This window comes from Muscardinus avellanarius (assembly GCF_963383645.1).
Source record: "Muscardinus avellanarius genome assembly, chromosome: 1".
In the NCBI taxonomy this organism is placed as follows: domain Eukaryota; kingdom Metazoa; phylum Chordata; class Mammalia; order Rodentia; family Gliridae; genus Muscardinus; species Muscardinus avellanarius.
The window spans coordinates 28,394,937-28,422,764 of record NC_137786.1 but is presented as its reverse complement, the minus strand read 5'-3'; the positions used below and the strand labels follow the sequence as shown (position 1 = coordinate 28,422,764).

The window sequence follows — 27,828 nt, the reverse complement described above, 5'->3', positions numbered from 1 at the left end:
CAAATAAAATCTAAAATAGGTCTGAGAGTATAGCTCGGAGGTAGAATGCCCACGGGTTCTATCCCCAGTACCCCCCCCCACACACACACACACAAAGAAGTAGATACTCAGAGGAGAGGTTTTTTTTTTTTTAATCTCAGACTGTGATTCTATAGTTTTATTTTAATTACCCAAAATTTACAAGTATATCTTCCTCTTATTGATTTGAGTTTGCGTGTGTGTGTGTGTGTGTGTGTGTGTGTGTGTGTGTGTGTAAGAGAAAGAGAATTACTAGGAATCATTCTACCTACCACTGAGCTATACCCCTAGCTCTTTTTATTTTTTATTTCGAGACAGAGTCTTGCTAAGTTTCCTATACTGTTCTCAGACAATCCTTCTGTCTCAGCTCTCAAGTACTAGAATTATAGGCATGCCCCACCACACCTGGCTCTTGCAACTTTCAAATGTATTAGATTTCTGTAAAAATCAAGGTTCTCTGTTTTATAAGATATGTAAGGGGGAATCCTATAGTGATATAAAAGGTAGATGATCTCTTATATTTCAGATTTTTACAGAAGTCAGGTCTCACCCTTGTACTCCCATGGCAAGATATATCTGGTTCCTTTTTCCAGTTGGAGGAATAGCAGCCTGGAAGATGACTATTTCTGCCAAAACATGTTACTCTTTGTTCAATTACAGGATAGAATGTGGCTTTATCTGGTATAGATCTTTTTTGTGTGTATGTAAAACTGGGGATTGAATCCAGGGACATTCTACCTCTGAGCTACACCCCAGCCCTTTTTTATTCTGAAATAGGGTCTCGGTAAGTTGATGAAGCTACTTACACCTTAAATCTCTCATTCTCCTATCTCAGCCTACCAAGTACTGGGATTATAACTGTGTGCCACCACACCCAGCGAGACATTTATTATTTCAGTAATTATGACTTCTTTTTTACTTCCACGCCCCTCTAGAGGCCTGTAGTTCAAAAACCATTTTTGCTGAAGTTTGAAAAACTCTTTACTTGAAATGGAGTCCTATGTCTGACTTATACAGACCACTGATCTAAGCAGCTAGTGGAATACTTAGGTATTTTGTGGCAGGTGTGTCAGTAAACAATGATATGACATCTGTCCTCTTTCTTTTTTTAGATAACAGTACTGAATTTTGGGACACAGATATAAAATGGTTTTCTCTCTTGGAAAGTAGCAGCTGGCTTGATATAATCAGGTATTTCAAACCATTGTTTTGCTCCTGAATTTTACAGTTGTCTAATTCAGAATAGTAAAGCTAATTGAGAAATAACTTAGCCACTTGATATTTCACAGTCTAATGTTGTTCTTAGATCACATAGTCTGTCCAGGGATCACCTAGAGTTTACATTTGATGTTTATTATTTCTGTGCACATTTGATAGGAATTTGTCAACATGCTGCCTGCTTCCAAGGAAATATACTCTGTAGACAGTAGATTGAAAGACTACAGTAAAGGATGTGACAACCCACAATTATAGTTAAGACAGCAGTTCTGGCATCCAGGGGGATCTGGGGAACAAATATAAGGGATACGGACTTTTCACCAGATATCTTTTTGTTGTGTCTTATATAAAATCATGATTAATGTGGTTTTTAGCTTTGCAGCCAGGTTGAGAGTCCCAGAGAACCGTTATATTGCCTTTTCTTCAAAATATAAAAAAATAAATTAAAAAGGCTAAGGGTATAGCTAAGAGTTAGAATATCCCTGGGCTTAATCCTAGTATCCTCACACACACATACACACACAAATACTTCTAGATAATGTCTAAACTAGCAATTGTTACTGGAAATTCATACCTGAGTCTTCTGGTGAGTTCTAGTAAACCCCATAAATACTTACTTCTGTGATATAATCCACACTGCTTCATTCAAAGTGGGCAGCTGAATATATGAGCATGGCTGAAAGTTGATTCCATGCTTTCTATACCAGGTAATAGTTTACCTCTAAGCCACACCCCTGGCCCTATTTTATTTTTTATTTTGAACAGTGTCAGTCATGCTAAGTTAATCTAGGTGTTTTCTTCTGAAAATTTTCCATTTCTGTTTTGTCTTCTTTTTATATTTAGTTGATAATGATTACATATATTTAAGGCACACATTGTGTGTTAGGAACTGAACCCAGGGCATGCCTGTGCTAGGCAGTGCTCTATCACTAACCTACTTCTGCAGCCTAGGTACACAGTCTATATTTAAAATACACAGCCAGGTGTGGTGGTGATGTCTGTCATCCCAGTACTTTGGAGGCTGAGATAGGATGATTGCAGGCCAGTGCACAGTAATTTAATGAGTTCTTGTTTCAAAATAAAAATAGGCCAGGCGTGGTGATGCACGCTTGTAATCCCAGCGCTTGGGAGGCGGAGACAGGAGGATCACACAAGTTCGAAGCCATCCCCACTGGCTTAAGAGACCCTGTTTCCAAATAAAATATAAAATAGGTCTGGGAGTATAGCCCAGAGGTAGAAGGGTTCCATCCTCAGTACCACCAAAAAAAATTAAAAATAGGACTGGGAGATCTAGGCATGGGGGTGCACACTTGTAATCCCAGTACTTGGGAGGTTGAGACAAGAAGATTGCAGGTTTGAGGATAGCCTTAGCAAGTAGTGAGACTCTCATCTACCTATTAAGCCGGATGTGGTGGTGCACGCTTATAATCCCAGTACTTGGGAGGCTCAGACAGGAGGATCGCACAGGTTTGAAGCCAACCTCAGCAGCTTAGTGAGGCTTTCAGTAATTTAGTGAGACTCTGTTTCCAAATAAAGTGTAAAATAGGTCTGGGGGTGTAGCCCAGAGGTAGAAGGCCCCTGGGTTCCATCCCCAGTACCATACACACACACACACACACACACACACACACACACACAGAATTTAAAAAAAGGGCTGGGAGTATAGCTCAGAGGTAGGATGCCCCTGGGTTCTACCCCTAGTACCACAAAATACATACATACATACATACATACATACATACATACATACATACATGTATAAATAAATAAAATAGGTCTGGGGATGTAGCAAAAAGATAGAATGCCCCTGGGTTCAATCAATATCCAGTACCACCAAAAAAAAAAAAAATATATATATATATATATATATATATATATGAGTAGTGAGGGTGTAGAATACCCAAGTAGCACTAAAAAATAACATATAACTTGTCTGATGATTTTCACAATCAAATTAGGTATCAGCACCATCCAAGCTATACTCTAGGTCCTCAGAATTTGTTCATCTAACCACTGAAAGTCTGTTCCCTTGGACAGTATCTCACTACCCCCACTTTTACTTTCTCTACTCCCAACTGTTGGAAACTACTATTCTACTTCACATGCATATTCAACAGTTTTAGATTCCACGTACAAGTAAGATCATGCAGCTTTTGTTTTTCTGTGCCTAGTTTATTTCACTTAGCATTTTTTTCTCCAGGTTTGTCCATGGTGCTCCAGTGGTAGAATTTTCTTTTTCTTAATGGCAGAATAAAATCCATCACATCACACACACCATGGTACTTATTGACGCATTTCTCTGTGGACTCTTGGGTTGTTTCCATGGCTTGGTTATTGTGAGTGATGCTGTGGTGAACATGGGAGTGCAGATATCTAAGTTACTGACTTTATCCCTTTGGATAAACATCCAGAATCTGTTTCTAATATGCAGATGAGTATCTCAAAGTATCTGATTAGTGTAAATGGTAATTATTTTCTTTTTTCTGAAGGATTTTAGCATGAAAAAGTAATTTGTAACAAAGTGTGCAGAAGAGTGAAGAAAACATAACTATAGAACAATGCAGATTACCTCTAAAGTTAACTATTTATGGTACCAAACTCAAGAACTAATGCCCCTGTTTCTTGTCTCCTTCCTATTTAGACGTTGCCTGAAAAAAGGGATAGAGATTACAGAGTGTCTAGAAGCACAGAACATGAACGTTCTTCTTTTAGGTAATATATTTAAATCTTACAGTGCGGTTTGCATTTTCTTTCACTTGAGATTGAGTTAATTTGTATATGTAGTTTAATGGAATTGGAATTGTCTTAGAGAAGGAGTGAGCTAGCCGGGCATGGTGGCACACGCTTGTAATCCCAGCATAGAAGGAGTGAGCTACTGTAGAAATCCTCCCATTCTTTTCTCCTTAACCTTGGACTGAGGATTGAACCCAGATAAGTGTGTTTTACCTCTACTCACATGTGGTCCTCCTGTCTCAGCCTCCCCAGTATTGGGATTGCAGGTGTGTGCCACCCTGCCCACCTAGATTTTGATTTTTTTATTAACTCAATATGGTTGAAGTCTTTTTTTCTCCAGTACTGAGGATTGGACCTAGAATGCTCTACCACTGTGCTACATCCCCTCCTTTTTTATTTCTTATTTTGAGATAGAATCTCACTAAGTTACTTAGGCTAGCCTCATCATTATGCCTCAGCCTCCTAATCACTGGGATTATAGGAGAGTGCCTCTGTGCTTGTTGAAGTTTTAATTTTTTGGTAATCCCTTTTATATAAACTCATTAAATAAAATTATTCATATATATATATATATATATATATATATATATTTGACAACTTTTTTTCCTATGGCACTAGGATTGAACCAAGGGTGTTCTACCTCCAAGCTTTACCCCAGCCCTATTTTATTTTTTTATTTGGAAACAGGATCTTGCTAAGTTGCTGAGGCTGGCTTCAAACCTGGGATCATTGTTTCAGCCTTCCAAGTACTGATATTATAGACATGAACCACCATGCCTGGTGTTTAGAACCTTTTTTTTTTTTTTTTTTTTTTTTGGTGGTATTGGGGGTAGAACCCAGAGGCTTTCTACCTCCGGGCTATACTCCCAGACCTTTTTTTATATTTTATTTGGAAACAGGGTCTCACTAAGTTGCTGAAAGCCTCATTAAGTAGCTGAAGCTAGCTTCGAACCTGTGTGATCCTCCTGTCTCAGCCTCCCAAGCGTGGGGATTACAAGCGTGCGCCACCATACCCGACTCCTTTTTATTTTTAGGAGACAGGGTCTTACTACAGTGCCCAGGCTGATCTGGGCTCAGGTGATTCTCCTGCCTTAACCTCCAAAGTAGATAGTACTACAGGCATATACCACCATGCCCAGCTTCAAGTTTCTTATAGCCCCACCCTATAAATTTAGTAGATTGTTACATGTTTTTATATGTATCAAAGCGTTTGTCATTTCTCTGGTGTTTCCCTTGACTGTTAGTGTTTAGTTTCTAAGAGCAAACTGGAAAATGTGGCTTCTGGTCCATCTGATGCAGGCTCACTGGCTTGGAGTTGAATATAGTCATCTAGCACCTACATGCCTTCTAGAAGTTTACAGCCCTAATGGGAGAGTTGGCCTAAGAGTGTTGCTTATAAAGACTTCAAAAGAGCATTATTTAAGTACTAAGTAACTGGTAAAAGGAAGAGGAATGAAGATTGGAGGTTTGAATGATAGAAGGAGCCAAGGCCAGTTTGCAGTAATCACAGAGCTGCATAAAATGAAATACAAATTTCTGGCTGATGGAAAGGAAAGGCCTGTCACTCCTTGATGGACTTCTGAGTTTTCTTTAAAATCGCATTTTCTAATTCCTCTAACCATCACTCCGAGGTATACTCTCAACAAGAAAAAAGATTACCTTAAAAATAAAACTTATGGCCAGGCATAGTGGTGCATGCTTGGAATCCCAGCATTTGGGAGGCTGAGACAGGAGGATCGAGGTTCGTGGACAGCCTCAGCTACTTAGGGAGGCCCTTTGCAATTCAGTGAGACCCTGTTTCAAAATAAAGAATTAAAAAATAGGGCTGGGGGTAGAAATTTATGGCTAGACATGGTAGGGCACACCTCTAATCCCAGTACTTTGTAGGCTGAGACAGGAGGGATCGCAGGTTCAAAGCTAGTTTCCACAATTTAACAAGACCTTGTTTCCAAATAAAAAATAAAATAAGAGCTCGGAGTGTAGCTCGGAGGTAGAATGCACCTGGCTTCAGTCCTCAGCACCACGGTGAGGGGGGGGGGTGGACTTATTTTGAAGACTGACAGCATTAGAAGGTAAACGTAAAAGCCTATTAAGCACATGTCGTTCTGTAGTTTAGGCTTGTTTCCTGGAGGAGACCAGTGTAAGCCTGGACCTTTTATGCTTCATAATTACAGGAGTCAGGATGAAAGAGTAACTTTCTAATTAAAGTTTATCCTTAGCTGGGCTTAATGGTGCATACTTATAATCCCAGTACTTGTGAGGCTGAGACAGGAGGATCACAGGCTCAAAGCCAGCCTTAGCAACTTAGACCTTCAGCAAAGTAGTGAGACCCTGTTTTGGGGTTGGAGGTATAACCTGAAGGTAGAACACGTCTGGGTGCAATCCCCAGTACCAATGAAGTAAACAAGCAAAGCCTTAGTTAAGCTGGGAAACTTAACAAACCCCTGTTTCAAAATAAAGAAGGATAAGGTAGTAGCTTAGGGGTAGAGTGCTTATGTAACATGAATCAGGCCCTGGGCTCAATCCCCAATACCAAAAATAAAAAATTCATTCTTAGTTTACCTAACACCAAATAATAATAGCACATCTTCCTCGCGGGTATTTTTAAAAAGCAATTTGAGTTACGCTTTTTTTTTTTTTTTTTTTTTTTGTAAAGAGGAAACATAGACCTCCAACTCCCACCCCCTGCCGTTAGGATTTTAACCTTGTAAGATAAATGCATGGCTGTAGATGCATTTTTATTTGTGCTGTCATGAGTGTTAAACAAGCATATGAATGAACTTTTTTTTTAATCATGTGGGTTTTGTAAAGTTCATTCCAGCTGAGCACACAGAAGAGAACCAAGGAGAACTTCTCCTCTAGGCTAGTGAGGAGAAGCTTACACCTCTCTGCCCCTCAGACAGAAGAGGAAGGAAGAGCCTGGGGGCAGAAAATTAGCTCAATTTTGGTACAGTCCAGAAGTATTAAACTTTCTGCAAAGCTGATTAGTGAAGGACTTGGGAATAAAGGAAAGGAGCTCCAGGGTGAGTCTGAGAAGCAGCAAGCCTTGGAACAGGGAGCTCAGTGATTAAGGCCCGGGCCCCAGGAGGCAAGGGGCCTGGGTGCAGTGTGGTCATTGTTATGTGGAGAGTCCATCTTGTTGTGTTGCACATCTGGATGCCCACATGCTGAAAGTGGATTTTCAGTGCTGCATTTATTCAGTAAGCAAATGCATACTTAGCAGCAGTGCATGCTGCAGTGAATACTAGACAGGCTAGAAGCAAATTATCTCTGGGTCAGAAAGCATCACTCGTATTTCCATTGGCCCTTGCCTGGAGGGAGTAATAGCTGTTGATAGCAGTCCTTGGTGTTGGGAGCCCTCAGTTCAGCTGTCTGGTGGAGCACTGCAGCTTTTAACACTTTCTGCCTCCTTCCTCTTGGCCTCTGCTGCTGGGCTCCTCCTAGAGGAGAACGCCTCCGACTTCTGCTGCCTCCTTTCCTCTCTGGTGCAAGTGATGATGGACCCCTACTGTCGAACTATCCCTGGTTTCCAGAGCCTCATCCAAAAGGAGTGGGTCATGGGTGGCCACTGTTTCTTGGATCGCTGCAATCACCTCCGTCAGAATGACAAAGAAGAGGTAAGTTTCTTCCCCGCAGACTGTCCAGTCACAGGAGAACTACTCAGTCTCCGACCCAATACTTTTCTTCAAACACAGAGTTTCAATTCCCAAAGTGCATTCAGTAAACATGTTAAGGAAAACCAGATCCGTTTATCATGTGTGCCTTTATTTTTTTTACTTTATTTTTTGGTACTAGGAATTGAACCCAGAAGCCTTCTACCTCTGAGCTACACCCCAGACTTTTATATTTTGAAACAGAGTCTTACTAAGTTGCTGAGGGTCTAAGTTGCTGAGGCTGGCCTGTGCGACCGGCTTCGTCAGAGCACTTAGGGGACTCTACCAGGGTGTGGGGACCCATTGGGACTGATTTCTCGAAAGGTGGACAAAGGCTTTGATTGTAGTTCTGCAGAAGCCTCTCTGCAGTGATTTTTCTCTCTGGCCAAGTAAAACCCCTTCAAGTCCTTGTTCGGCGCTAAACGTGGGGATTTTTCCCAAGACTTGGGAGAGAGAAATCTGAAAAAGACTGGACACGGACAATTGCCTCCTCTCTCATGCAACTGATGGGTTTATTTCCAAAAACCAGCAAATTTGTAATTCTTTCCCCAGTGAGACTCCCTAGTAGCAAAGTGTAAACACCAAAAACAGTAGTGAAGTATAGAGTGAAGGACATGCAATTCACCAACCATAAACAAGACAAAAGTAAGGCCTGTGACATCACAGGTCTTTTGTGATTGAGATCAGCCCCATGACCCTGCAGGTGGGTCTTGTGACTTAAGTCAGCCCCTTTGGCCTTCCCTTGGTCTTTTAGTTGCTCGGGCTTTTAGAGGGCAAATTCCAGAAGAATAAAAGTCACACCCAAAATCATTTGAAGAATTCAGTTCTTAGAGTTTTCTTTTAACCCTTTTGGAACCTTCTATTCCTAGGGTTTAGTCCAATGTCCTTCTCTATCTAGCAACCTCCTTTGAGCTGGATGGGGACAAAGTCGGAGATTCCAGCTTTCATACATGTAGTTGGTGTAGGGAAATCCGTGTCGTGTACATCATATTGCGATGAATGTCTGCCGGATTTTGTCCACAATACCATCTGATGTCTGAACGCTTCAACGCTATTAAACACTTAAAATATATTTTAGCAGACAGGGCCCAAAACGCAACATGAAGTTTTTAGATTTAATTGTCAGATGTACTCCTTTAGTCTCTACCATCCTCTTTTAATAATCCATCTTCATTATATATGCATATCACAAACCTTCTGTTTTTTATCCTGGTCCTTTATTTTCCCATTTGGGAAATTCTTAGGATAAACTTTACTTCATACAAAATGCTTTCTTATTCTCACAAGATTTTCTTTCTTTATAACCACCAAAATTTCATACCTGCACATTTATTATATCTTTCTTTTGTTCTGTCATAACTATTTTTTAACCAGGAGGCATCCCTGTCTCCGGGCAGTGCAAAAAGTGCAAGGGTCAAGAAGGTCAAAGATAGGGAGGAACTTTGCATCCCCTCCCCTACCTAACTTCTTTCACAGCACCTAAGTTCTGACTATATCAGCACGTTATTGACACATTTTCCCTTCTGTCTTTTTTAGCCAATTTTATTATAGCTTGGAGCAAGGCAGGGAAAGTCTGAGGGCTCAGACATATTTTACCAGAAAATTTATCCCAAAGTTCTGGTTTTTGAACTCGTTTTACACCACTGGAGCCATAAGTATAGAATCATTACCAAAAGAACAATAGCTTATAAAAGAATATCTAAGAGCAAGGAGACTCTGGCCAGGGACCACACCCCCTCGGGGCTTCATCTCCTTGAGATTTCTTATGCCACATCATGCGTGCGGGAGCACAGCTGACTGCAAGGAAAGCGGGGCCGTGGCAGGCCTGGAACCTGCAATCCTTCTATTTTAGCAGCATTTCAAGCATCCTACCACACCCAGCTTATTTAAAGGCATGCATGAGCCGGGCATGGTAGCACACGCTTGTAATCCTAGCACTTGGGAGGCCGAGACAGGAGGATTGCACAGGTTCAAAGCCAGCCTCAACTACTTAGTGAAGCTCTCAGCAACTTAGTGAGACCCTGTTTCCAAATAAAATATAAAATAGGTCTGGGAGTATAGCCCGGAGGTAGAAAGCCTCTGGGTTTCACCCCCAGTACCACCAAAAATAATAATGATGATGATGATGATGATAATAATAATAATAATAATAATAATAATAATAATAATAATGCCATGCATGAAAGCTGAGTTTGGTGGTGGTTCGAGGCTAACTTCAGCAACTTAGCAAGACCTTGTTTTAAAATAAAAAGAGGTAGGGGTATAATTTAAAGGTAGAATTTAGAATTCCCCTGGGTTCAATCCCTAGTATGGGGGGGCTTTAAGCAATATTATACTTCTTATATACAGTTTTTATAATATATAAAGGCATGGTAGTATACACCTATAATCCCAGTACTTGGATAAAAGTAAAATAAAAATAATAAAAGTAGGCCTGGGGGTTATAGCTCAGAGGTAGAATACCCCTGGGTTAATTTCCTGGTACCACAGAAGAATAAAGCCGGGCGTGGTGGTGCACATCTGTAATCCCAGTACTCAGGAGGCTGAGTTAGGAGGACTGCAGATTTGCAGCCTCCAAAACTTAGTGAGAGCCTATTTTAAAGTAAAAAATAGACCGAGAAAAGCGGGGCTTAAGAGCCCCGCTAACAACAAATCTCCATTACCACAAAATCAGCGCCTTTCAAAGCCAGAAAACAACATCACCAGAGAAACAAAAAAAATCACCAGGCTCCAGAGAGAAAGCAGACTGAGAACAGAGCCACAGAGGAGATCCTCATGCCCGAGGACGCGGCTTCATGCCCGAGGACGCGGCAGTAGCGCCATACTGCCGGCAGCACCGGCGAATTCACAGGACGGCTACAGCAAGCCGAGGGGAGCCGCTGCGAAACAGCCAGGCGGGATTTCTCGGCGTAGAGGGCATCTAAAGCTCCCAGTGGCTGAGCTCAGCACACGCTGCAGGGATTCAGAGTAGAAATCAAAACCAAGAAAAAAACGCCAGCCCCATAGCCGAGGGCGTAGCAGCGGCGCCATATTGCCACCGGCGGCGGCAGCACCGAATTCACCGAATTCAGTACAGCTACATCTGCGTACTCAAGAACAGTGAGTCAAATTGCGGGCCACAGTGGAGAAATCCCAGTACTGTACTCACTGGGACTTGACCCAGTGGGAGAGGGGCAGTGGCAGTGATATCACACCATAGGAGAACGTGCAACCTGGCACCCCCCACAGTCTAAAGCAGCCTCTATCGACTCTCTGGGTCGGAGACTCTGTGATACAACCCAGTAAAGGAGTAGTGGGGTCTGAGATACTACTGACTCGAGTTCCAGAGCACCTTAAAGTGAAGTCATAGTGACCCAAGGGAAGAACCCAGAGAAGGCACAAACTTCCGAAATCATGGGAAAGAAGAATAATACTGGAGCAATGAATGCTCACAACCTCACAACATCAGAACCCGATAAAACAGAAAATCAGAGATTTCTAGAAGATCAAATCAGGAAAATAACTGTAGAAATAATAGAGGTGCTTCGAAAAGAACTCAGAGAGAGCCAAAAAGAGATAAAGGATGCAATTAATGAAGTAAAGGCCTCAATTCAAAGCACAAACAACCGATTAGAACACATGGAGAACAGAATCTCGCTCTTAGAAGATGATCATTCCAAAAATGAACGCATAGTTTCTAATCTAGAAAAAAATATCCGACAGCAGGAATCTGATATTGAAGAAATATGGGCCCATTTTAAGAGAGCTAATCTAAGAATAATTGGAATAGAGGAGGGAAAAGAAAGTGAAACCAAAGGGATCAACAATCTCTTCAAGGAAGTAATAGCAGAAAATTTTCCAGACATAGAGCAAGAGGTCGATACGCAGGTCCAGGAAACGTATAGAACTCCCTTTAGACAGGATCAGAGAAGAGGATCCCCACGCCACATAATTGTCAAAATGACCAATGTGGAAGCCAAGCAGAGAATCTTAAAGGCAACAAAAACAAAGGGCCAAGTGGCATTCAGAGGCAAACCAATTAGAATCACTCCAGACTTCCCAAACCAAGTTATGAGAGCCAGAAGGGCTTGGAGTAACATATTCCCAATTTTGAAAGAAAACAACTTCCAGCCAAAAATTTCCTACCCAGCAAAACTTTCTATCAAATTAGATGGAGAAATAAGAAGCTTCCATGACAAACAGAAACTGAAGGAATTTATGTCTTCAAAACCAGCACTAGAGAAAATACTCAAAGAGATTAACTACTAAGAAGAAATAGGTAACACACACCAGAACCAGAGAAACAAGAGTTTCCATCCAACAGACAACTAAGATTGGTTATCTGTGGAGATTCATTACTTATGTTAGTCTTTTACCTATCTCTAAATGGTATTGTTTGCCTGTATTGTTGTTAATTTTTAGGATTTCTAGTTGGAATATTAATATACCTTCAGATATAGCATTTGGAAATATTTTATCCCATTCTATTAGTAACTGTTAACTCTGTTTACATTGTTTTTGGATATACAATATGTTTTTTATTTTTTAGGGAGTTTGTATACTCTTCTGTTGCCTGTGCCATTGAAATCATAACCAAGAAATCACTGCCAATTTCAGTGTTGTGAGGTTCTATGACCCAGATTTTCTCCTAAAAGTTTATAGTCTTAAGATTTATATTTAGGTCTTTTATCTATTTTGAGTTAATACTTGTATATGGGATTAGGTAAGGGTCCAATTTTATTCTTTTCCATGTAATTATTATTTTTCAACAATATTTAGTTAAAGATTATTATTCCCACCACCAAATGTTCGTGGAAACCTTGTCAAAAATAACTTGACAATATAGGGAAGAATTTAGCTCTAGGCTTTTATTTAACTCCAATGGTTTATATATCTGCCTTTAGAATAGTACTACACTGTTTCAATTATTGTAGCTTTATATGGTTTGAAATCAGAAAATATACATCTTCTAGCTTTGTTCTTTTTCAAGATCGTTGTGGGTACCTAGAGTCCATATTCCATATTAGGATAGATTTTTTTTCTGAAAAATAAATATATAAATATATGATAGTTTCACCTAAAAAATAGAAAATATAGATTCTCTGGTAAGAAAGAAAGCAAAAAGAAATATTGAAATGTTATCTTTAAGTCATCAAAAGCTTGGTATCAGACAAATGAAACTGTTATGTGAGATTATAATTTTTAATTTTTGATAAATTGCTATAATACTAGATGTCAACCACTAAGCCAAGCATGGGAGGAAGGGATAGGGAGAGAATGGGGTGGGGATCGGGTGGGGGCTGACTGGGCAATGTGTGCATGTATGTCTACAAAAGTATGTATCCCACTATGATGTATGAATACAGTGCACCAATTAAAAATTAAAATAAATAAATTTAAAAAATAAATAAATAAAAATAAAGTAAAAAATAAAATAGGACTGCGGTGTGACTCAGAAGTCGAAAGCCCCTGGGTTCAATCACTAGTACCCACAAAAGTTTAATTACAAATGCTGATCATGTTAATGCTGCTCCATAATGAGATTTTTACATATTTCATCTTTGACAGAGTACTGCTGTCGTATGTAGGCTTAGCAAGAAATGAGAGACTCGATAGTCCAAGGAAATGTGCCAGTTGAAGGCTTTATTAGCTGGCCAGCAGCGGTGCCCTCAGTCTAGAAATCTGACTAGAGGGGCATGCTGACTGGCTGAGGGTAGGGGTTTATAAAGACAAAACCACAGATGTTACGTAAAGGACAATAGCAGGTGCTCATCTCAATTGAGGCAGCTATCAAACCGTGTCGGCATTGATATATTGTGGAGGTTCGGGACACGTGGTCTGGAAACAATGTTGGTTAGTTCTCCAGGCCCCTGGGGACCTGACCCTTAAGCTGATTGGCTGGCGAGGGTTCAGAGGAATTTTCAGTTACTGCAGGTTGTAGGTAGGGGTGAAGGTAGGGGCAAACATGGAGTCACTCTGGTTTCTAGGCCTTAACATTGTGGTTTTTACACAAAGTTACTCAGAGGTCAAAGATGGAGTATAGTTAGGTGAGGCGGCTTGCCTTTTACACTGCCAAGTACTGACATTAGTCAACAAGCATGTGATTTCAGTTGAACATGGATAGAGCACGCACTCTGTATGCCAGAAAACATAGAGCTCAAGAGAGGTTACTCCACAGCTGCTGAGATGGCATCCACTGAGCTCAGGCCAGCTCACGTTGGGCCCCGCGCTTGCAAAATAACATGTATCTTGTTTTCATGTAGGTTCCTGTGTTCCTGCTGTTCTTAGATTGTGTCTGGCAGCTGGTGCACCAGTATCCCCCAGCGTTTGAATTCACCGAGACTTACCTGACTGTTCTCTCAGATAGCCTGTATATACCAATTTTTAGCACCTTCTTCTTCAATTCACCTCATCAAAAAGATACTAACATGGTAAGAGTCCCTCTTAGAAACCTGTATAATAAAGAAGCTGCATCTCACAAATAGGATGCAATAAAATTGATGCTGAAAATGATGTCCACTTAACATTGACTGTACCAGGCATTTCTTGAAGTACTTTTAAGTTATTTACACCTGGAAAGGTACTTAGTCCTTCCAGCACCCTATGGGTTATGTACTGTTGTCATCACTGAGAAAGCTGAGGCACACAGAGTAAGTAACTAGCTGAAGGTCACATAGTAAATATTTGAGCTGGAAGCAAGTGTTGTGCAAGCGATTAACCAAATTGAAAGCTATCCTCTGCTGGGTGTGGTGGTGCATGCTTGCAATCCTGGTATTTGGGAGGCTGAGCCGGGAGGATCACAGTTTCGCAGCCAGCTTCCACAACTTGTGAGACCCTCAGCAACTTAGTGAGACCCTGCTTCAAAATAAAGAATAAAAAATCAGGCCAGGAGTGGAGCTCAGAGGTAGAATGCCCCTGGATTCAATCCCCAGTATGGGAGTATCGTGTGTGTGTGTGTGTGTGTGTGTGTGTGTGTGTGTGTGGTGTGTGTGTGTGTGTGTGTGTGTGTGTGTGTGTGGGGTGTGTGTGTGTGTGTGTGTGTGTGTGTTCTGGGCATTGAACCCAGAGGCATTCTACTTCTGAGCCTCACCCCTAGCCCTGTTCTATTTTTTATTTTGAAATAGGCTCTCACCAAGTTACTGAAGGCCTCACTAAGTTGCTGTGGCTTGCCTTGAATCTGCGTTCCTCCTATCAGGGATTATAGGTGCTCCAATGGCCAGTAAACGCTGTCCTGGTTTGTTTTTGTTTTGGTACTGGGGATTGAGCCCAGGGGCATTCTACCTCTGAGCTACACCCTCAGCCCTATTTTATTTTAAAACAGGATCTCACCAAGTTGCTGAGGGCCGCATTAAGTTGCTGAAGCCTACTATCCTTCTGTCTCAGCCTCCCAAGTACTGGGATCACAGGCATGAGTAAACCACCATCCATGGCTGAAAGCTGTCCTTTTAAAAACAGACAAATGAAGCTGAGAGTGGTGCTCACTTGTAATCCCAGCACTTTGAACAGCTTTAGCTGCTACTTAGTGAGGTCCTCTGTAACTCAGTGAGACCATTTCAAAATAAAGAATTAAAAATAGGGCGGGTAGAGGTAGAATGCCCCTGGGTTCCATCCCCAGTACTGGTGGGGGGGGGGGGGACAAACAGACAAATGCTCTTTTTTCCCTTAGAAAAAAGCACCCTTCCTAGTGCTGCTTCTGAGAACACGTGTTTGCTTTCCTGTCTCCTGAAAGCCATGGTGACCTGTGCTTGTTTTGGCAGGGTAGGGAAAGCCCGGATACACAAAGCAAGCCTTTGAATCTACTCACCGTGTGGGATTGGTCTGTCCAGTTTGAACCGAAAGCCCAGACATTGCTCAAAAACCCTCTGTATGTGGAAAAGCCAAAAATGGACAAAGGCCAGCGGAAAGGCATGCGTTTCAAAGTAAGATGTCCACATCTTTGTCTGCCCCAACACTCCTTTGTATGTAAGGATATAAGTTACTCTGTGTGTGTGTTTTGTTTTTGTTTTTGTTTCTGTGATACTGAGGATGGAACCCTTTTACTTTCAGGCTACAGTCCCAGCCCTATTTTATATTTTGTTTGGAAACAGGGTCTCACTGAGTTTCTGAGAGCCTCGCTAAGTAGCTGAGGCTGGCTTCGAACCTGTGCAGTCCTCCTTGTCACAGCCTCCCAGGTACTGGGATTACAAGCATGCGCCACCATGCCTGGCTTATATTGTGTGTTTTATCCCTCCATAGTATGTGTAGTCAAGACTTGTGATGGTCAAGGTGCCAGAGCTCATTAAAAGAATCTTTTACTTTCAGCAAATCAGCTTTTGCCCTGATGAAGCCTGGCTGTTTGCTGCATGTTAGTAGGTGCTGTTGCCTTAGTATTGCAACATTGGGATCATGCCTCTTACCCTGTCTTTGTGTGTGGTTAGTAAAGTAATAGAACACTGGTTTTATGGGACTTATTCAGTGTATATGCTAGTTCATATATTACATGGTAAGGCTTTTCTTTCTTTTTTTCTTTTGCGGTACTGAGGATGGAACCCAGATGTATTCAATCTTTGAGCTACACCCCCCGCCCTAGTTATTATTTATTTATTTTGGGGGGGGGGTCTGGGGATGGAAATGAGGGGCATTCGACCTCCAAGCTACACCCCCTGCCCTATTTTTTATTCTTTATTTTGAACAGGGTCTAAGTTGTGGAGAGCCTCACTAAGTAGCTAAGGCTGTCGGTGAACCATGATCCTCCTGTCTCAGCCTCCCAAAGGCTAGGATTACAAGCATGCGCCACCACGCCCAGCTTTTATTCTTTATTTTGAAACAAGGTCTCACTGAGTTGCAAAGGGTCTCACTAAGTAGTAGCTGAGGCTGCCCTTGAACCATGATCCTTCTGTCTAAGCTTCTCAAATGCTGGTATTATAAGCCTTCTCCACCAGACCCAGAAGTAACTCTTCTTAATGAGCTGTACCTGTAAACCAGGAGTTGGCAAGCCTTTTCTGCCAGTGGCCACACGATCTCTTGTCACAATTACCTACCTACTCTACTCCTGTGGCACAGAAGTGGCCTTGGACATTATGCAAACAAGTGGGCATGGTTGTGGTCCAATTTTTTTTTTTTTTTTCGGATCTGGGGATAGAACCCAGAGGCATTTGACCTCCGAGCTATACCCCCTGCCCAATTTTTTTATTCTTTATTTTGAAACCAGGTCTCACTGAGTTGCAGAGGGCCTCACTAAGTAGCTGAGGCTGTCCGGGAACCGCGATCCTCCGGTCTCAGCCTCCCAAATGCTGGGATTACAAGCGTGCGCCACCACACCCGGCTTTGTGGTCCAATTTTTATGAAAACAGATGCTGTGACAGATTTGTCCCACGAGGTGGGGTTTGCTGACTCGTGCTCTAAGCTACAGATGCCAGAGCTTTATCTTCTTGTGAGGTATTTGTTTCTGATTTTACCAAGTATACACTGTAAAGTTCCTTCATTAATCAAATGTTTTTTTTGTTTGTGTGGTACTGGGGATTAAACCCAGGGACATCTAACACCTCCAGCCCTATTTTTTATTCTTTATTTTGAAATAGGGTCTGACTAATTGCTGAGTCTGGCTGCAGACCTGTGATCCTCCTATCTTGGCCTCCCAAGTACTAGGATTACCAGTGTGTACCACCATGCCCAGCCTGATAAAAGCTTTAAATGACATTTTCTAGCTACCTCTTGCCCTAGAATCTTGTCTGCAGAGCCCACAAGGGAGAGAGCGACCATGGGAAATCCAAGTGGGTACAGGTCACCACTCCACCACCTTCCTTCATCCTGCCCAGTCAGGAGCCTGGCCAGTTCTGGGTGGGGACCTAGGTGAGCCAAGGCCTCAGAGACAGACTTCAAACTGCCACACCCTCTTTTTTTTTTTCCCCCCCTGTACTGGGGATGGAACCCAGGGGCATTGTACCTCCGAGCTACCCCCAGATATTTTTTATTCTTATTTTGAAACAGGGTCTCACTGAGTTGGAAAGGGCCTCACTAAGTAGTAGCTGAGGCTGTCTTTGAACTGTGATTCTGCTGTCTCTGCCTCCCAAATGCTGGGATTACAAGCATGCATCACCACGCCCAGCTTTCCCACACCCTCCTAGTTGTCCTCACACCTGGGGTGGAGGTTTCCCTTTCTGGTTCAACCCCTTTTCTGTTAGTTTGACCAGAATTGCCCCAGCCCCAGAACAAGGTGGCCAGAGATAAGCTTTTCTTCAGTGTTTTGCGCCCCCTTGTGGCCACCTGCACACTTCTCGTGAGAGCTGGGCTGGCATCATCATTGCCTAGTGCTGGTAGGTAGAGAACTTTTCGAGACAGTGGAGCCCCCCCCCCCTTATTTGATGGGAGGGAAATAAGGCTCCACCTTCTAAGAAATTTTATTTCTTTCCTCAGACCCAGTTTTTCTAATTATTGTTTCTCATAGATTCTCTGTTTCTCGCAGACAGCCTCAGCTCCAAGATAAGCCAGTGGAGAGATCTGGGCTAATGGGCCAGAAGATTTGGGGTTATACTAGATAAAGCAGAGTTGGGGCTGGGCTACAAGGAACTTACAAGCCCGAGGGTAAGCCCAGCTGTCGAGGGTAAGCCCAGCTGTCGGGGTGCCTTGCAAATGGCATGAGGGAAGGTCTGTAGAGACTGATGAAGCTGGGCTGGCCGGCATAAAGTGCTGCTCTGTGAACTATCTGGAGAGGATCAGGGTTTGCTCAGGCTTGCAGTATGGCTTCCCCCTGCCACTGACTAGGCTTTGTGCGAGCGGTGCTGCTCCCATCTTGGCCCACCTTTAATGTTCCATTCACTGAGGTGATTGGGAAAAGAGGGCTTCCAAGACCAAGTAGAGAGTACAGATGAGAGGCCAGGCTCTTAATCCAGGCTGCATTTGAAACTACCTTTTGTACCTGGTAGCTGGTGCGTTTGACAGATTACTTAACCTCTGGGCTTTAGTTTCCTCTCTTGTCAAATGGGGAAATAGTGACTTTAAGAATTAGGTAAGTCAGTGCATGTAAAGCACTGAACTTAAAGCCTAGCAGCTGAAAATACTCAGTGACAGGTTTCCTCCACATCTCCTGCCTGGCTCACCCTGATCACTGTGCAGAAGAGAGGCCAGTGATTCCCAGCCTTCATCTCTCCTCTCCGCAAATGTAGTCAAAAGTTCAGGGCAAGCCGGGCATGGCAGTGCACACTTGTAATCCCAGCATTTGGGAGGCTGAGACAGGAGGACCATTGTTCGCAGACAGCCTCAGCTACTTAGTGAGACCCTTTGCAACTCAGTGAGACCCTGTTTCAAAATAAAGAATAAAAAATAGGGCAGGGAGTATAGCTTGGAGGTAGAATGCCCCTGGGTTCCATCCCTAGTACGAAAAAAAAAAAAAAAATCCAGGTCATCCTGGAGTTGTGGTATTGTACATGATTTTGCTTTCTTTATATTTTTATTGTGTGTGTGTTGAAGGGGGTGATACTGGGGATTGAACCCAGTGGCATTCTACCTCTGAGCTACACTTCCCAACCCTAGTTTTTAAATTTTTTATTTTGAAATAGAGTCTTACTAAATTGTGGAGGGTCTTACTAAGTTGCTAAAGTTGACCTCTAACCTGTGATTCTTCTATCTCAGCTCCCAAGTAAGTGCTAGGATTATACAGATGCACCATCATGCTCAGGTTCCATATTCTGTTATAAGAAAATATTTCTTTTAGCCGGGCATGGTGGGACATACTTATAATCCTAGTACTTGGAATGCTGAAAAAGGAGGATTATAGGTTTGTGGCCAACCTCAGCAACTCAGTACTGGAGATTGAACCCAGGGATATTTTACCTCTGAGCCACATCCACAGCCCTATTTTATTTTGAAATGGGATGTAGGTATGGTGGCACATGCCTATAATCCTAATACTTGGAAAGTTGAGACAAGAAGATGACAGTTTTAAGGCCAACCTCCAGTTTAGCAAGACCCTCTTTCAAAAAAAAAAAAAAAAAACAGTTGGGGGTGTAATTCAGAGGTAGAATGCCCCTGGGCTCAATCTTCAGTACAAAAAAAAAAAAAAAAAAAGTGTTGAAACAGGTTTTGCTAAGTTGCTAAGGCTGGCCTTGAACCTGTGCTTTGTTTTTTGTTTGTTTTGTTTTGAGGTACTGGGTATGAAACCAAGGGGTATTCTACCTCTGAGCCTTTTTTTTTTTTATTATTATTCTTTATTTTGAAACAGGGCCTCACAATTGCAAAGTAGCTGAGGCTAGCTGTGAACCACGAACCACGATCCTCCTGTCTCAGCCTCCCCAGTGCTCAGATTACACGCCTGCACAACCACACCTGGCCTGTGATCTGTTTTTATCAGTCTCCCCAGTGCTGGTATTATAGGTGTGCACCACCACACCCAGCAATTTTTATATACATAAACAATTTAAAAGCAAAAGAATTGGGGTAAAACATCTTCCTCTGATTTTTACCTTCTCCATTGGGTACTGAGGAACCCCACAACTTCTGACCACTCAACCCATCTTCACCCTCCTCTCACAGGGTGCCCCAAAATATAACAGCTTGCTCTGGCTACAGAGAGAATTACCAAAGAGGAAAAAATGTTTAATGCTCTCACATTTTCACATTTTCTCCTCTACATAGGCAGTGAGATGAACAAATGGCCAACTTAGCTGATGCGTTTTAGCAAAATTCCTTGGCTCCTGCATGCATATTTCTTTGAAAAAATCTCTTTACCTCAGCGTGGTGGTGCAGCATACCTGTAATCCTGGTAATTGGAAGGCTGAGACAGGAGAATTACAGGTTCGAGGCCAGCTTCAGCAATGAAGCAAGACTCTCGGCAACCTAGTAAGACTCTGAAGGGCTAGGGATGTAGCCCAGAGGTTTAATGCCTTCCGTGTGTGTGTGTGTGTGTGTGTGTGTGTGTGTGTGTGTGTGTGTGTGTGTGTGTGTGTGTGTGTCTTTATCTCTCTCTCTCTCTCACACACACACACACACACACAAAGAATCTTTATGATTTAGACTTAAACTCCCACTGAATGCCTGATAAGCTACTAAGTTATTTACTTCATATGATAGAATCTTCAGGTAGTCAGCCCCGCTTGCTTGCAGGTGTTCAGAATGTTGCAGCAATCAACAGCCCTGAAGTTCTCAAAAAAGAAGTATTTTGTTCCCTTTAAAAAATTATTAGGGCCAGGCATGGTGGCGCACGCTTGTAATCCCAGTACTTGGGAGGCTGAGACAGGAGGATCGCACAGGTTTGAAGCCGGCCTCAGCTACTTAACGAGGCTCTCAGCAACTTAATGAGACCCTGTTTCAAAATAAAATATAAAATAGGTCGGGGGTGTGGCCTGGAGGTAGAGGACCCTGGGTTCTATCCCCAGGACCACAAAAAAATATAAATAAAGAAAGAATAAAAAATATAGGGCTGGGGGTGGAGGCCTGAGGTAGAATGCCCCTGGGTTCAATCACCAATACCAAAAAAAAAAAAAAAAAATGATTAGGCACCCTCCCCCAAAGTTTCCTAACTCATTAACCTAACTTAAGGTAAACTAGTTCCTCAGAAGGACTTAGTGTCTGCATCCTTTAGTTCCCCTGTTCCAAGGAAGGAGGGGATCGAAAGCATCATCTCGCTGTCCCAGCATGTTTTTCTGCATGGCTGCCACATGCCCTTTTGTTGATTGATGGATTGATAGTATTGACTACATCAGACATTCACGTATAAGAATAAGTAAGAACCCCTACTTCCTTTCTCTATGTTACAGCTGTGGTGAGGATTACTGGGGTTTGAAACCAGAAGCATTCTACCTCTGAGCTACACCCCTAGCCCTGTTTTATTTTCTGTTTTGAAACAGGATCTCACTAACTTGAAGAGGACCTCACTAAGTTGCTGAGGCTGACTACGAACTTGCGATCCTCCTGTCTCAGTCTCCCAGATACTGGGATTACAGGCATGTACCATCACGCCCAGTTTATGTTAGAGCATTTTAATGAATATGCATTGACCTGGCAATTCTGATATTATGATACTTGTTAAAGCAGGGTTGTGCCCCTTTTTTTCTTTTTTTGTGGTACTGGGGATGGAACCCAGGGGCATTCAACCTCTGAGCTATACCCCAGCCCTATTTTTTATTTTTTATTTTTTATTTTGAAACAGGGTCTCAATGAGTTTCAAAGGGCCTCATTAAGTAGCTGAGGCTGTCCGCGAACCGTGATCCTTCTGACTCAGCCTCCCAAATGCTGGGATTACTAGTGTGCGCCACCACGCCCGGCAGAAGCAGGATTGTGCCCTTTTTTTTATTATGGTAACAACTCTAACCATTCCTATTATGTTAACCAGATATTTTTATTTGTGTTTTTTCTCAAAGCATCAACGACAGCTTTCTTTGCCACTCACCCAATCTAAGTCATCTCCCAAAAGAGGATTTTTTAGGGAAGAGACAGATCATTTAATTAAAAACCTTCTGGGCAAGAGAATCAGTAAACTTATTAATTCTTCGGATGAGCTGCAAGACAACTTTCGAGAATTCTATGACAGCTGGCACAGCAAGCCTATGGATTACCATGGTGTGCTGTTGCCTCATATAGAGGGGCCAGAAATCAAAGTCTGGGCTCAGCGCTACCTGCGTTGGATTCCAGAAGCCCAAATCCTAGGCGGTGGCAGAGTGGCCACTATGAGCAAACTCTTGGAAATGATGGAGGAAGTCCAGCACTTACAGGAGAAAATCGAAGAGAGACACCACAGCCAGGAGGCCCTCCAGGCTGAGGCCCCCTGCCTGCTCAGGAACTCTGCTCGCCTGTCCTCCTTGTTTCCCTTCGCTTTGCACCAGAGACCTTCATCCAAGCCCGTCTTACCCACCAGTGGCTGGAAAGCTTTGGGCGATGAAGAAGATTTGGCTAAACGAGAGGACGAGTTTGTGGATCTGGGGGATGTGTGACTTGTGTGCTCAGTGATCGAGAGGCCTGTGGGAGGAAGGCCTTCGCTAGGTGCTCTGTTGGAAAACCTGGGTGGGCCTTGAGGAAAGAGCTGGTTCTCATTCTTTTTTTTTTTTTTTTTATGTTTCTAAAAGACTATGCAATTTAAAACATATCTCTAGTATTAATTGCAAGGAATTCCTACTTGACTCATAGGATTGTGGCCGTCTTCTGATGCCTAAGTATTACACAGACCCTGCAGTGGCTGGTAATACTACTAGAAAAAAAACTTGGGTAAGATATTCTTGGACTTGACACTTTCTTCTAATCCATTCTGTGCCAAGATAATTTATCCAGCCATTGGGATGTAAGTTCTTTTATACACCATCTCAGTTGGGAGCAAGTTCAGCTTTGTGTGTCATTTGTATAAACTGAAAGATTGAGATAGAGGTATTAAGACATATGGCATTTACTTTAACAAACCATAGCATTTTCCTTTCTACGTCCCCACGTCTGCCAAAAGCTGAAACATTCCACTCATGTCACTCATCGTAACATCAGCCCTTCTCCCTCCCTCCTGCACTGGGTCACAGGGTGTGGGGTGGCGGGCTAGCCGGCCCAGCCCTCCTTCCTGCACTGGCAGACAGCTGCAGATGTCCTCTGCGGGCTCCGTGCCTCTCCGCATGCTTGCCCTGGCACACACAGTCCAGCGTCTCGCTGCTGAGCCCGTGGGCTGAGCAGGGAGGACCTTCCCTTCACGCCTGACGTCTCTCAGTGTCGGAAGTGCTGTGCCTTCCTCTCCGCACCGACTGTGGCTTCAGGCCCTGTGACCATGCTTCTGAGCAGCAGCTCCTCAGCTGCGCCCAGGCTATCTCTGTTACCTTCACAGACTGCCGGGCGGGCCGCTTTTGAATGTGGCTTTCATAGGAAAGCAGTTAAACACAAATGTCAGAAGTGATGATCATCACAATACCTCAGTGATTTAAAAAGCCATAGAAGAAACACGATTATGCCTGGTCACCTTCTCAGATCTGCTGTCTAATTGAAATATATATTTTAATGTAGGAAAGTATACTTTGTAAGGACCAGTTTTTTCATTTTCAGTGAAGCCCTGTCAAATCCCTCAAAAGAAAGGAAGAAACTTGTGTTAGAATGTTTTAAATTAAACATTTGTTTTTTATATTCATTTGCTCTCCAGGACAGATTCCAATTTAAATGTTAGATGTTTAGGAAAGCTTCAGTTGAGCTGGGCGTGGTGGCACACACTTGTAATCCTAGTGCTTGGGAGGCTGAGACAGGAGACTTGAAGGTTCATGGCCAGCCACAGCAAGTTACTGAGGCCCTCCACTGTATGGACCTTTTTTCAAAATTAAACAATAAAATAGGGCTGGGGGTGTAGCTTGGAGGTAGAATGACCCTGGGTTTCATCCCCAGTACCACAAAAACAAAACAAAAAAAACCCTTCAGTTACTCAAGGGCAACAAATAAATTTGAAACTGTTGACAGAGGAGTTTCTGATCTGCACTGAATCATCTTTCATACATACAGTCACTTTGCTCTTCTCCCACTTCACCTGGATGCCAGGCTGGTCTGTTAAGATGAATGGTGGAGGGCAGGTAGTGCTCCCACATCTGGGGCAGACACGCACCCAGTCTTGGTTGCCTTAAGAGTCTTAATGAACGAGGTCAGTGTCGGGCTCGCGATGGGGAGTTTTTAAATCCACTAGTTCCTTAGCTACCTTCACATCTGTTCTGTAGCCTTGTTACACCATACTAACCTCCACTTACTTCTCTGCCCCACTGCCTCCCAAAAAATTATGGAGCTATTTTTGTTACCATATTATAACGTGAATAATTTTATGGTCACCTCTTCGGTCTTAGTAATTTTCATTCCAAAAATGCCCAGTGTGATGCTTTACACTCCACAAAGTATGGTTTAGAGGCACAAGGTCTTGGCCCTTGTCATAGCAGTTGAATGTGCATTGAAATATTTTTCTATGATTTTTTTAAATTACAATAGAAAAATAAGTGAGCAAGCAAGCTGTTGTAACATGTAAAGTCATGACAATTTATGTATTTATATTTGAAATCAGATTTCTATAACTTGTATTTGTGTATAGAATTCTCAGTGGGTTTATACATTGTGAAATTTTAAGATGTGGCTTATGCTTAACAGTAAAAGCTAAAATGAGACCATTTGCTTTGTTTAAAGTGCTGCACTGTGTGAGCTTGGAAATGTACATTAATAATTCACTGTATATAATATCTTGAATTTGTTTATACCTCCCAGTTTTTACACTGAAGATAAACTAGCTTTAAATAAATTCTGAAATTTTTTTAAGGGAGCAAGCTGTCGGGCTAAATCTGTATAAATATGCTTTTTATTTTCTGAATGCACAATGGAAGTTTATACTTGTATCTCACTGCATCATATCTGATTGCAGAAATTAAAGCACAATTTACAAGCAGTCCTGTACTTAGTGTGGTTGGTCTAACACAGAGTCATCCTTGTCATTCATTCAGGAAATGCGAAGCCCGTCCACACACAGGGCTGCCCGACCCGAGGCTCCACAGTCCTGGAGTGTGTGATTCTGCAAAGTATGTGGCTGGTCAGTGATGGGGAACCAATAGCCAAGTATTTAAATTTCCAGGCTCTGCCGGGCATGGTGGCGCACGCTTGTAATCCCTAAGCTTGGGAGCCTGAGACAGGAGGATCACTCAGGTTCGAAGCCAGCCTCAGCTACTTAGTGAGGCTCTCAGCAACTTAGTGAGATCCTGTTTCCAAATAAAATATAAAATAGGTCTGGGAGCATAGCCGGGAGGTAGAAAGCCCCTGGATTCCACTCCTAGTACCACAAAAAATAAAAATAAAATAAATTTCCAGGTGATGACAACAATGCAATGAAGAAAATAGGGTTTGGAGGTGATAAACCCTATAAGGTGATGACTAGCAGAAAAAGGTTTTATAAACTGCTGAAATCAGATATCACTGTTTCTTTCCTTTTGTGGGGTATGTAACATTAGGATTCTATTGTTGTACTGCCTGGAGGGATCTGAGGTTTCTTAAAGCTGAAAGTTGACCGAAAAGGCTTTGTTTTTCTTCTAGAGGGAATAAGCATAGCGAGGAGCACGGAGTGAAGTGATTCATGAGCAGGAACCTACCTAATTAGCTTTGTTCTGTGCTCAGTAGGTGTGTCGTGCTGCTTCTGTGTCTCAGAAGTCCAGTCTCCTCCCTCAGATCAGGCTCCCAGGCTGTTGCTGCCCAGCTGTCCAGGAAGCCAGCCTCAAGGTGTCTCTGGACTCTTAACAAGCTCTCCTTGTTACCACAGTGCTTTCCAGACTTTTTCATTATTTGATATTTGTATTAAATTTTCAAATAGTTACTCTAGAGTTTAGCAGCTTGTAGGCTTGCCTTCCACATTTGTTAGCTCTCGGATTTGGTCGACTCTCTTGTCTCTGCCTCTCAATTTTGCTTGCTCCTTGGTTTCAGGCATGGGGGACTCGATGAGGGGTAAAAACTGGAACATTTTCCATCCAGTGTGAAACAGGAAGGGCGCTGCTTCCTGCTGAGGACCGGCCCTGTGCCTTCCCATCACCTCTGGTCCTTGGAAGGGGTGGTTGGCAGTAGAGGGAGCCTGAAGTCTGTTTTCTGAGCGCCTCCTGTGGTTGTGGTCACAGTTGCTCTGCAGGGTGGTACTTACGCCCCACTGTGACTCTAGAATATTTATTAATGCGCAATCTCAACAGTGTATAACAATTTCTATTTCCCCATATTATGCATCAACAAATGCATTTTAAAATTATGTCATTTGCAGCCAAGCGTGGTGGTGCACACTTGTAATCCCAGCACTTGGGAGGCTGAAACAGGAGGATCGCACAGGTTCGAAGCCAGCCTCGGCTACTTAGTGAGGCTCTCAGCAACTTAGTGAGACCCTGTTTCCAAATAAAGTATAAAATAGGGCTGGGAGTATAGCCTGAAGGTAGAAAGCCCCTGGGTTCCACCCCCAGTATCCCCCCCCCACACACACACATTATGTTATTTGCAGCAAAATGGATGGAACTAGAGAGTTGTATGCCAAGTGAGACTGAGAAAGTCAAGGTTCATATGTTTTCTTTCTCTCATACGCAGAAGCTAGGGAGAAAAAAGGAAACAAGACTTTAGATAGATGAGAAGAGAGACCAGTACAGTAGTGGAAGGGGGTTGGGGAAGAAAGGGTGGGGGAGGATTGAGGAAGGGAAGAGCTTAAATAATGTTATGTCTCACCAATCTCCCCGACGTGTAGAGGGAGGAGGGAAAGCGGGGTAGGAAAAATGCCTGGTGATGTGTGCTTGTATGTTTGTATTACTTTGAATCTTACTGTGATATATAATTATAGTGTACCAATAAAAGTATAAATAAATAATTTTTTAAAAGAATGTTTACAAAGCTGTCCCTGTAGCAGACAAATTAGGACTAAGCTCCCAGGGTGCCCGCTCCCTGCAGCCAGGACAAGATCTGTGGAGACACATGGCCCTCTTACCCTGGCATGTCTCTTTCCAAGAACCTCCCCAGCACACATACCCTAAACCACCCTGGAAAGTACCAGGGTGGAGGTAGGAAGGCCAGTCTTTGTGTGTGCTGTGAGTCCAGGTCAGCCAGGGGCCTGTCCAAGACTTACATGTGAGTAGGTTGATAACCAGGCCAGCATGGGTTATACAAAATAAATGTTTTAAATGCCACTTATCTATTGAAAGTAATTTGTTCAAGTGGTAGTTTTATGGAAGAGGTTGCTGTTTGGTACTACAAGTTGAATCCAGAGGCATTCGGCTCAATTTTATTTTTTATTTGGAAACAGTCTAAGTTGCTGAGGAACCTCACTAAGTTGCTAAGGCTGGCCTCAAACCTATGATCCTCCCATCTCAGCCTACCAAGTACTGGGATTACAGGCATGTGCCACCACACCCTGAATGATTTTGTTTTGTGGTACTAAGGGTAGAACCCAGGGGCTTTTCTACCTCCGGGCTATACTCCCAGACCTATTTTATACTTTATTTGGAAACAGGGTCTCACTAAGTTGCTGAGAACCTCACCAAGTAGCTGAGGTTGGCTTCGAACCTGTGCGATCCTCCTGTCTCAGACTCCCAAGCGCTGGGATTACAAGCGTGCGCCACCACGCCTGGCATGATTTTGTTTTTAAAAACAGACGTCTCACTGGGTGTAGTGATGCATACTTGTAATCCCAGTGCTTGGGAGGCTGAGACAGAAGGATCGCAGGTTCAAGGACAGCCTCGACAACATAGCAAGATTCTCAGCCACGTAGTGAGACCCTGTTTCAAACTAAAAATAAAACAGAACAGGCGGTGTA

The 27,828-nt window shown here is 42.8% G+C and overlaps 1 protein-coding gene across 3 annotated transcripts in view; it reads left to right on the top strand.

Annotated features, from left to right (window-relative positions):
- MTMR12 (myotubularin related protein 12) overlaps positions 1 to 22,507 on the top strand; it is a gene marked incomplete at both ends in the record, with an annotated part of 106,161 nt that extends 83,654 nt beyond the window's left edge. The window contains 6 exons of one of the 3 annotated variants that reach the window (XM_080705542.1): positions 1,131 to 1,209; positions 3,878 to 3,948; positions 7,414 to 7,586; positions 13,865 to 14,032; positions 15,359 to 15,520; positions 21,938 to 22,507. In XM_080705542.1, the coding sequence (XP_080561668.1) occupies positions 1,131 to 1,209; positions 3,878 to 3,948; positions 7,414 to 7,586; positions 13,865 to 14,032; positions 15,359 to 15,520; positions 21,938 to 22,507 (1,223 nt within the window). The remainder of the gene's footprint in view (positions 1 to 1,130; positions 1,210 to 3,877; positions 3,949 to 7,413; positions 7,587 to 13,864; positions 14,033 to 15,358; positions 15,521 to 21,937) is intronic. The other 2 variants (XM_080705543.1, XM_080705544.1) reach the window with 2 other exon arrangements.
- Positions 22,508 to 27,828: the final 5,321 nt, after the last annotated feature.